Source organism: Acinonyx jubatus, chromosome A3 (assembly GCF_027475565.1).
Source record: "Acinonyx jubatus isolate Ajub_Pintada_27869175 chromosome A3, VMU_Ajub_asm_v1.0, whole genome shotgun sequence".
NCBI classification, from domain to species: Eukaryota; Metazoa; Chordata; class Mammalia; order Carnivora; family Felidae; genus Acinonyx; species Acinonyx jubatus.
The window spans coordinates 98,865,982-98,878,509 of NC_069388.1; the positions used below are offsets into that span (position 1 = coordinate 98,865,982).

Genomic DNA, 12,528 nt, shown 5'->3' on the forward strand with positions numbered 1-12,528 from the left:
GGTTCACTTTATAATGACAACACAGAATCTCAGAGGGAAAGGGACTGTGGAGCCACCTGGGCCCCACTTGCTGGCCAAAGCAGGAAGACCTCCCTAGAGCCCCGGTGTATGACCATTCAACTTTGGTTCGGGCCCTTCCAATGTCAGGGACCTTACTACCTCACAAGGCAGCCTACTTCTCTCTTGGACACTTTCATATGAGAAAGTGCTTTCATAGGTGAGTTAGATAACAACAGGAACAACAGTACCAGCTACTACGTAGACTGCGGGCATGATCCTAAGCACGTTTACGTGGATTATTTTATTCAAATCCTCACAACAGTCCTACAAGTAGGTATTGTCATTCCTTGTGAACAGATAAGGAATCTGAGGTTCAGAGAGGGCAAGAGCATGCCCAGGTCACACAGCTAGTAAGCAGCTACCCTCTTAGAACTTTACCCAATTTTATCTGATTGTTCTTGCTCTACCCTTTAAGCCTCACAGAATTGGGGTGTGCAAACAGAGAGCACCATCCCAGGAGTAAGGAGGCCACAGGAGAATGCCAGTCCATGGGTGACCCGGTGACAGTTCCCTTCCCTGGGCCTTGGTCTCTTTATTGGTAACATCTGAGGATTAGACTGAATGATCCCTGAGGTCTCTTCCTGCCTGGACTTTTGGGATTGCATTCTAAATTCTCCTGAGGGAGAGTTCACTCAGGAGATAGCCCCTCCGTGAGGTGATCCTCACCCTTACAGCCAAGCGTTTACATTTCCAACCTTGCCAGAGTTAAAACATCTCCCCTCAGAGAGAAGCCACAATGTTCAAACCCGGGGCCAGGGTGAAGTGGGGTGTTCTGATGAACGGGAACACCCAGGAGGAAACTGATGGACACCTGGCCTGCTTCTAAGCTGGTCTCCCTTCTCTGGCAGGGAATATGAGCCATTATTCCCAGGGCGGCCACAGGACTCCTTCTTTCCCATCCCTGTCCAAGACCCCTAAAAGCCAGGTGGGGTCTTCGAGGCTCAGGGTCAAGATGCCCCCTGCAGGGTGCACCTCACAGCACAGGATCAGGGTCCAGGGGACTCATATGTCCCTGTTTCTGTGTTTAAGAGCAGGGCAGCCACCAGGCACATGTCACAGCCAGAGATTCCAAAAGGGTGGTCCAGTTCCCATCCTCGAGGCTCAATGTTCCGCCAAGGGTGAGGAGTAGAGGTGGCGATCCAGAACTGTGCCCTATATCCCTTTAACCGTTAACCCTCCGCTGGCAGCAGCAGTGTTCAGCTCCTGAGAGCCAAGGTCCCTGGAATCTCTCCAAGGAATGGCCTGGGAAAATATGAGTCCTGGCCCAGCTCCCTCGCCCCTAATCCATGCCCCTGCCCTCCATAAGCCTGAAACCCACTAATGGATCAGACATCAGTGGGTCCCAAAGGGGGCTGCACCTCAACACCACCATATATGGGTCTCATCCCAGATTTATTGAATCCTCTGGGGATGGGCCCAGGACTCTGCATGTCTAACAAGGTCCCCAGGTCAAGCCTAATACAGGGAACCTGATGCCAGGCACTTGACAACCAGAGGTAGACATCGGGGACAGAGGTATGGTTTCCATAAAGCTGTGGCCTCTGCAGGAGTTAGATCTCAGAGCTAGTGTGGTCTTTGGCATGTAGGGACTGAGGGTGTGCATGGTGAATGGGGGCACAGGGATGGGAGCAGATGGTAGAGTGACAGGAAACATTCATGCAGGGAAAAGGAACCACAGGAGCCACAAGCCCTGGTTGGGCAGGAGGAGACACTCAGGAAGTCAAGACAGGTAAGCCCTCCTAGGAGTATAAGGTCGGAGAGGAAGAGAACAGAGAAAGCTGTCTTGGCCCACGTCCAGCTGTGCCCGTTGCCTCCAGGCTTGGTTCACACACTATTCTCCACCCACCCCCAGCCCTTCGATAATCAGATGGAGAGGCAGAACCCTTTGATGCAGGAGGCCTAACCCTGGCCCCTGTCAGAGTCCCCAGGCCAGCCTCGCATCCTGGCCAGAATGGTGCTCTGCCTCTTGGCTGTCCTGGCACGATCTGATGGACATCTGTGTTGATGGCTACTCTGGGTTACGTGCCACATGGTGGACGGGGCCTCTCTCCATGAAAGCAAGGCCTGTGAACTGGAAAAGATGAAAAGTGAAATGATACCTACCTGAGCTGCCAGCGCTCTCAGAAGCACTCCTGGACATCTTAGGCTGGCCATGTTTGCCGCTGGCTCGCCCAGACCCCTGTGGTGGGGGGCTGGAGGGGGCAGGGGCACCGTCACCCCGGATGGTGGTGAGGTCCTGCATGCTGAAGCTCCGGAGTCTCTCCGATAAGGCACCCTGTCCCTGGATACAACACAGGAAGGGGGCACACGTCAGAGGCCTGCCCCACAGACCACAGGCAGTAGTGGGGGTGGGGGGAGTGCAGACACAACAAAGGCCAAGAGGAAGTTCTGACAGTCGGCAAAGTGAAACTCAAGACCTGGAAGGACTCTGCAGAGGGGCAGGTGCCTGGTGTACTGGCTGGAAACACTGAGAGGAGCAAGGCCTGGAATATTCCAGGGCCTCCTGTGGGTCTCAGCCATCGTGCCTCTGGCTCCCGGCTCCTTCTCCTTCATTTTTAAATTTTTTTTTAATGTTTATTTTTGAAGGAGAGAGAGACAGAGCATGGCGGGGGGTGGGAGGGGGGTGAGGGGAGAAGGGCAGAGAGAGGGAGACACAGAAGCCAAAGCAGGCTCCAGGCTCTGAGCTGTCAGCACAGAGCTCGATGGGGGGCTCGAACTCATGGACCACGGGATCATGACCTGAGCCAAAGTCAGACGCTTAACCGACTGAGCCACCCAGGCGCCCCTCCTTCTCCTTCAGATGCCCACATCGCATGATGAGCTAGAGCCACAAACAGACCCAGGGCGGAGGAAATGACTGCGCTACAGTTCCTACTCTTGAGGGGCTGTCTGCTGCTTCTCTGGCTTTACATAAATAAAAGTCCCTACATAGCCTCATTTTTGCTCAGTTTCCGGTACACAAGAATCTGGTCAGAAAAATCAAAACCTAATAATCGATGTGCTCAGTCCTTACACTTTTCAAAGGAAATAAAAATCAGCCAGTATTTTTAAAAAAATGTATGACAACAGCAACTTCTTTTATCTGTTCATGTTACTGTTTATGAGGCACATTTGTTTCCACTCTTGCATTTGAGCTTCATAAAATACCCAAAAGGTAATGAATCAGGAAAGAAAAAACATGACATTAAAAAAAAAACCTGCTGACTGTAACCATTTAATATTCTGAGAGAGTCACAGAATTCATCTCAGGGGAAAACTGTTCTTTTGTTTAGGAAAGCGGGAGATCAATCCATTATACTTATGAAAGGGAAGGTCCTTGCTGTCTGGATGAGAGAATCTGTGTCACAGTGAAAAGGATCATAATGAAGGCTCAGGGAGGGGGCATCGCCTTAGGGGTGCCTCGGGAGCTGGAGAGGGACCTTGTGTTTGGAGGAGAAGGAACTTGAGAGGGGGCTGGGGGCTGGTAGGAGACTGGGGTTAATTGAGAATTGGGTTGGGATTTGAGCAAAAGGTGACAGGCAAGTAACCACCAAGCAAATCAATGAAGTTGGGCATCTTCAGAAATACCGGAGGGCGTGCAGACTTCCCACAGGTACACGGGACAGCAGAGGACAGCGGAGGAGGTATTTTATTAGGATAATGAAGGGAAAGTGGTGCTAGAGGGCTGGACTACTTGGGAACAGTAAGACACAACAGATATAATAGAACCAACAAATCAGCACAAAATAGGTGGGAACAGCCAACAAGAGGGCTCTGGGTTGGGGGTGGGTTTAATAAAACAAACAAGGGCCACAACATGGCAAAGGGGTTGGAGGACTTTTTTCATTTTACTTAAGGAAAAAAAAAAAAAACAAAAAAAAACAATGAAAATGGCCAGCAAAGCACCGCAGTTCATAGAAGTGACTAGTCAAAGGGCCAGTTAGATAAAGAAGCAAATGCAAATGCAGAATGAGTTAGTTAGAGGGAAGGGGGAAAACAAAAGGAGCTTGCAGACAGGTCTAGAAGAAATGTCAGAATAAAACAAAGATGCATTAAAATATGAAAAAGATAAGTTCTCAACATACCAAAGATCTAAAACCGTCTCTAGGAAACTAAGAGCAAAAAGAAAACTATTTAAATAATCAGATATATACGATCAGAATTATAAATCCAGACAAAGGAGTGTTTTATGTTTAAAAAAAAAAAAAGAGATGGAAATCACCCCCAGACACCCCTCTGGTGTCTGATGGTGGCCACGGGGTCTGAGGCCTCACCTTCTAGACATTAACAGCTGGGTGGTCTGTGCCATGAAAATGAGGTAAGACTAGCTGCCCAGTATAATCCCCTCCAAAGCTATCAGCCAATGATCTATGATTATTTAACTCAGAAGCACTTAAGGTGACATCTAGAATTTAGAGAGGCGCCTGGGTGGCTCAGATGGTTAAAGTGTCTGACTTCAGCTCAGGTCGTGATTTCGTGATCCATGAGTTCAAGCCCCACGTTGGGCTCTGTGCTGACAGCTCAGAGCCTGGAGCCTGCTTCAAATTCTGTATCTCCTGCTCTGTCTGCCCCTTCCCCCAATCTAAAAAATAAATAAAAATTAAAAAATTTTTTTTAGAAATGAGAGGGCTAAGGAACAAAAATGAGTTCTGAAAAGAGGCAGGAAATATTGACAATGACAATGGAGTAATTCAGTGTCAGGTTCACATTCAGAAAGGCTACCCAGTGGTTCACTTTCAGTCATCCTCCCATTCAGTCACTTTTGTTCAACAATTATTTATCAAGGATGTTCTCTGGGCAAGACACTATGCTAGGTGTTATTAGGAAATACCAAAAATAGAGTTCGATTTCTGACAAAATGTAAAAAGGCAAATGTACAAATAACCACACAGCTTGTGCCACACCTGAAGCTCCACAAAGTGACAAGTAAGAGCAATGGTTCTGGAGTCAGACCTAGAGTCAAATCACAGTCCTATCACTAAGAGCTGGGTGACCTTAACCTCTCTCCACCTCAATATTCTCCTCTGCTAAGGAGCATCCACATGGCAAGATATAGTGAGGATTATATGAACTATGTCCATACGATAGTATAAAGCCCATTGCATGGTAAGCGTTCAAAAGATGCCAACTATGATGATGGTGATGATGGTGGTGACGATGAGCATGAGGATGATATGCTGCCTGAGACACACGAGTTGCTGTTGAAATAAAAAATAAAAAGACCACATCGGCCAAAAGGACAAGGAGGGGCTTCACGAGCCCAAGCCCAAATAAATGGTCAGGGACTAAGTCCATCAATGTGCCTGCCAGCTCCTGCCAATGTTCAGCAATGTATCCGAGAGCAAGCAGCAACAGGCACCATACATGTCCTTTTCAGCAAGGCACTCGAGTCCACTCCCAGAAGCCAAGCCAGCCTAGCCCCAATATCACTAACATCATGAAGACTGGAAGTGGCAGAGGTTAGCAAAGAAAAGGGGATAATAATAGCTCTGTATCAACACAGTCCTGACTCAGACGAAATCATAGCAGCATGGGCACAAGGATCTTGAAAACAAATTAGTCTTTATCTGTCAAAACATTCTGAGGTGGTTAGAATTCATATGGCTCTCTCATTTGTAAACCTCTCAGCCCGTCTCCGTCTCCTCTCAAAACCTCATTTCCATTCATTTTCCACAAACCCCAATCCACCCTGCCACTTTGGCTCTGCTCTGGAGAACGTCCATTTTATTATTCTGGGAACAATCAAGAATTGTTCACTGGTACTCTGCAAAACTGGGTTCCTTATTTGGGAATATAAATATGGATCCCCTAAGTTTGTTAAAGCTTAAAACCACATTCTCCATAATTCAATGAGCCACATCGCCACATTAAAGCCTTTAAAGAGTCCTATACTGTTTCAGGTTAACTCACTGTATCTCCAACGAATTTGACCACACTGGAATATACTGTTAGTTGACCATCCAAAAGTCACTCCCAACCCCATTCTTGACACGATGAAAAAAAGAAAGAAAAAAAAAAACAGATTTCCCAATCTCCCTTGTAGCTATGGATGGCTATGTGGTTCAATTCTGGCCAATGGGAGGTAAGGGAAATTTGCTAAGGGATTTCTGGGAAAGGCATTTCTTTTCCCAATATGCAGGAGAAAGGCCTGAACCTGCTCCCTGTCTCCTGCCTTTGACTGTGGTGGAACTGCCATCTTGTGACTAGGTGACTCACAGAGACATCCATTTAGAGCCCTGACATCTCTGACTCACCGGAATAATGACAGTACCCGCTTACTCCTAGACTTCTTGTGAATGATCTTCATCTATTTCAAGACATATATTTTTTCATCTCTGAAATTGAGGTGGGTCTTAAAATTGTTGTTGCCTTGACATCATTGTCATTGCCTACACATGAATGCATTTGGTTGTCATCCCCATGGCATGAATGGACAACTGAACTGAATTGAAACCATTCAGAACCACCCACAGAAGAAATATGAGTCCAGGTTGTCTAAAACACACTCCATTGACACCTCTGGTAAGATCAAGAAAGTGGCAGCATCCACACTGGCAGAATGGTTATCAGCGGCATGGATGAAAATCCCAGAGACAGCAGCCAGCTGTGTATTACCAACGCTCTGGAAGGTGGAGCGTGATACAGCATGGTCATAAACAGACACTGACGAGCTCAGTTGAAAAGTGATTCAGAAGAGTGAGACTCAGAAACTGAAAAATCGAGGTTAGGAAGAAATTCAATCAATTTATTGTGCTTATGTGTTCCTTTTAATGTATGTGCAAAGTGATACACACAAAAATCTATGTCTAAACAAGTCTAAAAGGGTCCTTTTGATAAGTAGAAGTAAAAATTCTAAGTGGAAAAGGATTAAGCCCTAATTTGATTGGCAATATTTTCCTCCTTTAGGGGTAGATAACAATGTTATCTTACATAGTCTTAGAAACTATCCCATTCTTTTTTTAAATAGGCTTCATGCCCAATGCAGAGCCCAACATGGGGTCTAACGTGGGTCCTGAACAGACAACCCCAAGATCAAGACCTGAGCTGAGACCAAGAGTCAGACACTTAACCAACTGAGTCACCCAGGTGCCCCCAAACCACTGCGTTTTACATTCAATACAATATGGTTGCACTTCTCAGAGAAGTTTTGTCTGACCACCTCCGCTCCCTGTCGTATGCTTTCAGTGAAGTCTGTACTTCTTTGTAGCACCTCACACAATTACATTAAACTATTGGCATTGTTTGTTGGTTTGTCTTCCCCTCCAGACTGTTTCATTTATTGGTGTCTGCCATGTTACCTGACATACATTAGGGCTCAAGGAGTTGAATGAGTGAACATACGGCCATGTATTGAGCAATTTCCTCAGTAAAGAGCAGTAACAGGAAATCCCCACCCCTACCCCAGTGCATCGGCCAGGGTCCCAGATCTCAAGGAGCATTCTGTTGAATAGGGACATGTGCTCTGTCCACAAGGAGTATATGAGAAAGGCCAGAGGGCTGGAGGGTGCAAAGGACAGACAGTGTGCATTGGAGCAGCCAGACATACCAGAGGAGGCTATGCTTGACCTGGCCTTAGAGGACTTGGGTAGGTGAAGATGGGGACCAGGTGGAAAGAGAAGTATATTTCTTGGTCATCCAGCACTCAGAGCTGCCCATTCAATGACAAATGAGGTCTTTGTAGTTTTGTCTGCTAAGGGGATGGGGGTCAGTTATACTGTGTTAATGGCCAAATGAATGCATTTGTGAAAGTGCCTGCTGAAAGGTCACAGGGTTTCTTTTAAAACAGCTGGACCAGTGGGGGGCGGGGGCAGGAGTGACACATACTCTTCACTGCATGCCCTCTTTTGTGCTTTTGGAATTTTATACCATAAACATACATTACCTTTAAGAATCATTACCACTTCATTTTTAGAAACACTCATAGCACTTTCCCAAGATCACCTTGAGGATCCTATTTTGTAAATATAGGGCTTGCATGATGCTGACAAGTGCCATCTAGACCAAAACAGAATGACATGAGACTACTTAAAAAAAAAACAAAAACAAAAACAAAAAACAAAAAACAAGATTAGAACAGAGAAGGAAGAAGTGGTGCCTCCAGAAACTGCAATATAGTAGCTGTCCAGCCCCAAGAGCCTTGTCTCAACTCTGTTATGAGGGGCCTTGACCAAGTCACCTTGGTCTTTGCCAGCTTTGCAACCTCATTGGGAAATTAAAGCATTGAACAAGATTCCCTTCCAACTGGAAAATTCTAAGTTCAAGAATCTGTGACCCTCTTTGGTGGCTCATTATCTGGCTCTGACTGCAATTCCAAAATAAGGGTTTTTAGAATTAGTTGAAAATCTCTAGAATAATTGTTGGGTCTCCCACAGTAACTCTGTGTGTTTAACATGTGTGTGTGTTTAAAATTTTTTTTAATGTTTATTTATTTATTTTGAAAGATTGAGAGAGAGGGCAGGAGGGGCACAGAGAGACAGTGGTAGAGAGAGAGAATCCCAAGCAGGCTCCACACTGCCAGCACAGAGCCCAACGTGGGGCTCGAACTTACAAACTGTGAGATCTTGACCTGAACAAAAAGCAAGAGTCAGATGCTCAACTGACTGAGCCACCTAGGCACCCCATGTGTCTGTGTCTTGAAAGTCCTATATCAATTTCCTCCCCAGCCAACACTCAGTTTAGAATATGAGCCATAGGAAAAGCTAAGGATGTGGGGGCCCTTTCATGAACCAAGGTCAGCCTACTTCAAGTACATCTGAGTCTGTCCCTAGGGCTGTCATGTCACAAGTCAGCACTGTCCTTACCAGCCCACCTCTCAGCCTACCACCATATAATCTGTTGTACTCTTGACCTCTTCATTCCCTAGATGTTATAAGCATGTCTACCCAGTTTTGTTATTGTTGCTTATTTACATGTTGTTTGTTTTAACAGACCCACCTCGCTGCTTTCTGGGCAGGTCAACACAGGGCCTGGTGATTCTTTCAGGGTGCTCCTAGAATCCCCAGAAATCCCACAGAAGTGCCTTGAGGCAAGGGAGGATAATCCATTCCTGATTATTCAATCTTTTTTTTTTTTTTTCTGGCTAAAACTCTTAGAAAATTAGACTTCATGAGGTAAACCGTGTCACTGAACTTTCTGAGATCTTTAATTTCTAATCTTTCCCCCAGTTGGTAAGGGATGAGGAAGCCACTTAGCTAACACACTGCCGAATTCTGTATGCTTTGATGTTTTTCTTCTTTTTTAAAAAAGAAGTGTGTGTGTGTGTGTGTGTGTGTGTGTGTGTATTTTAAGTAAACTCTACCCCCAACATGGGGCTCAAACTCACAACTCTGAGACCAAGAATTACATGCTCTACCAACGGAGCCAGCCAAGTACCCATTTTGATGTTTTTCTTAGTAAGGGGAACGGGTGCGTTCCTGGGAAAACCCAGACCTTTACTAATCTGGTATTCCGAGTAAAATAATTTACCACTAATAGGATGCCTGCCATGAGGGCCCACAGAGCCCAGATGCAACACAGCAACTAAGCTTGGCTGCAAGCCCCTGATGAGGTCCTCTTTTCCCGGGGGACACACCAAGTCACAGGGGAAGGCTCTAGCAGAGCCTTCATGGATATCGAATGCCTGTAACTAATGACAACAAGAATAAAGACAACAGGTTTTAGTGAGTCAGGCAATGGATAACAAAGCCACCAGCATAACCACATTCCCCACTGGTAATTCAGAAAGAGTTAGTATTTCCTTCTCCGTACCCACCTCGCTGACAGTTAACCTCTATAGCTACACATGCTCTACATCAATGCCAAGCAGACTCCTTATCAACATGCTGATGAAAATGGGCCGCCTTGATTGTGACATAAAATTAGATTAACAAAGGAGAAAGAAAGAGGATTTCTCCCCCAATAGCATCAGTCATCAAATTCAACTCGTTCTCCAGGCATTAAGCAAAGAAAAAAAAATCCAAGTAAGTTAATCACAGGTTAGATGCTACCAAACTGACACGAAAAAGAGGCTCTGGAAGGATGCTGAAGTGGGACTGGTTCTGGATTAACACACACGAACACACGCAGGTGTCGGTAGGAGAAACACCTGGTTCCGATCCAGACCATGTGTTGGTGGGCAGAGGTCGCTGCTGGCCTCTCTACCCGACTGGATCAGTTTGGAGTTAGTCACACCTCTCAACGGGGTTACCTGCCCTTCTCTGAGGTCCAAAGAGGAGACAAAATGAAAGAGTCGAGCCACCTGACAAATGGGAAAAGAAAAAAGCCATGGGCACCAAGCCTACAAAACAGGATTGAAGGGAGCCATGCTGTCTTCACCACCTCACTCACTCACTCACTCACTCACTCACTCACTCACTTCCTCCTTCCCTCATTCGAGCGAAGGCAGAGGGAGTGTTCACAAAGGAACAAAGATGAACGTGAAACATGATGCAATCCCTACTCCCAAGGAGCTCACAGTCTAGCTAGGGCATCAAGACACAAATGCACACAAGGCAGCAAATGACAAAGATGACAAAACGTGAGGCAGAAGTTCCAGGGAGGGAGACAGCGCAGCTGGCTGACACCGGCGGAGGTCTCACACGAGAGCTCACACTCGAGTGGAGCCAGGGCTGCGGCACCTGAACGAAAGGGGAACAATACTGCAGCCTGGTCATCTGAGCCAGGCCTGCACTCTGGTGATAGGGCTTCGGGGTCACCAGGAAGGACTCTCCACACACAGCTGACGTCCCTGTCCTCGCACATAGACGTCCACCACAGAGCCTCAGCTGGAAGCTTTGCCTTGTCCAAGCTTCCTCCTTGGAAAGGCAAAGGCCCTGAAGGGAGGTTGATGTGGTAGCGATCCCACTTCCTGGGCTGGGGTGGGGGTGGTGGTGCAGGTGGAAGACAGGAGAGACGTTGCTAAAGGACAATGAGGGGGAGAAAGGACTGGAGCGGGGGCGGGGGGGGGCGCATCCACAAGACAAATTTGTTCAGCTGTTGGTGAAAAGAGGAGCTACGGTTGTATTTGCAAATGTGCCCATATTATCATAAAAATGATGAAGCTCTAAAGAAACTCTATCTTAAGGTAACATGTATTTGTAACCCAAATTCCTTCACCTAGAATGTACTATATCCTGCATTTGAGTGTTGCCCCAACCTTGCCTCAGGGCAAAGAGGGAGCCTGCTTTGGTGGCATTTGCTGGCCGCCTCTTGTATATTAATGCACCTTCTTAATTCCCAGAGATGTTTGATATAAAATGGTCATGAGAGGAGGCAGACAACCTTGACTGTCTCCAGGGCTGTGACCAATTCTAAAATTCTCAGTGGCAAGACAGTCATCTCTCAGGTACTCAGCCATGTGTTCTCAGGGGCTGGTGATGTAACCCAAGTAAATAAAGGTCAGGAAATGTTAGCCCAATTTGTTGGGGGGGTGGGGCTGGGAGGGGGCCCGGGGGTGCTTGGAGAGATTCAGGGAAAATGGGACTGGGAACTAGAAAGTCTCACTCTGAGCCCAGCTTGGCCACTAACAGCTGTATGACCCTGAGTGAGCCATTCAACATCCGGGTCTCAGTGTCCACCCCTGAGAAGTGGTGGTGGTGGGGTTACAAAAACGGCATCTAAGGCTCCTGCCTGCTCTAGCAACCTATGGGTTTGACATTCCTTCTCTCTTGGGGGAGGGCAGATGCTCACTGTTGTAAGCTGACCCCAGGGACCCACTCACCCCGAGGCTGAAGAGGAGGAGGAAACAACTGTATGGAAAATGGGGCCGAGAGCCACGAGGGACCTGAAGCCCAGGGCTGGAGGGTGGCTTGCCCAGGGAGACACAGCACCAGCAAGGCGGGCCGGGGACAAGAGTGCAAGTAACACCAGATCCTGTGCTCACGCTACCGCACCACAGAGAAAAGACGGGAAGAGAGCCTAGATCCACAGGACAGGGAAATTCAGTTTCCTCTCAGAAGAGTCTGAACTGTAAAGAGCTTCCCAACACCAGCATCTGACTTGTTCCTTTTATTCTGCTCAACAGAATAACGATCAACCTCAGAGATCAAACCAGCATACAGAAGTGAGTAACAGGCAACCTTTATTAAGCATTTAGTATGAGCTCTGCATTCTTTGAAATCTTTATCTCCATCATCTCATGAGTGTTTTGTGGCATCATGCCTATTTTTCAGGTGAAGAGGCTGAGGCTCAGAGAGGTGCAGCAGTAATGTGGGAGCTGGGGTGTTTAATCGGGCCCTGCTTACCCCCAAAGTCCATGTGTATTGCGGAGTACTGCTCTATAAGCTGTGACAGCTATAAATATGTACAACAGTACTTCATTCCTTTAATATTTACTGAGCACCTACTAGGGATGCTGATAAGATATGAATTCTAGGGGCACCTGAATGGCTCAGTACGACTTCAGCTCAGGTCACGATATCACGGTTCATGGGTTCAAGCCCCACATCAGGCTCTGTGCTGACAGCTCGGAGCCTGTGGCCTGCTTTGGATTCTGTGTCTCCCTCTCTCTCT

General features: G+C 47.1%; 1 protein-coding gene across 7 annotated transcripts in view; it reads right to left on the bottom strand.

The window, feature by feature from the left end:
* REEP1 (receptor accessory protein 1) overlaps nucleotides 1-12,528 on the bottom strand; it is a 112,319-nt gene that overhangs the window by 15,237 nt on the left and 84,554 nt on the right. For 4 of the 7 annotated variants that reach the window (XM_053200874.1, XM_053200873.1, XM_027052667.2 and 1 more), the window contains exons 6-7: nucleotides 10,124-10,276; nucleotides 2,164-2,341 (exon numbers count right to left, since the gene is read on the bottom strand). In XM_053200874.1, coding sequence (XP_053056849.1) covers nucleotides 2,164-2,341; nucleotides 10,124-10,276 — 331 coding nt within the window. The remainder of the gene's footprint in view (nucleotides 1-2,163; nucleotides 2,342-10,123; nucleotides 10,277-12,528) is intronic. The other 3 variants (XM_053200872.1, XM_053200875.1, XM_053200870.1) reach the window with 2 other exon arrangements.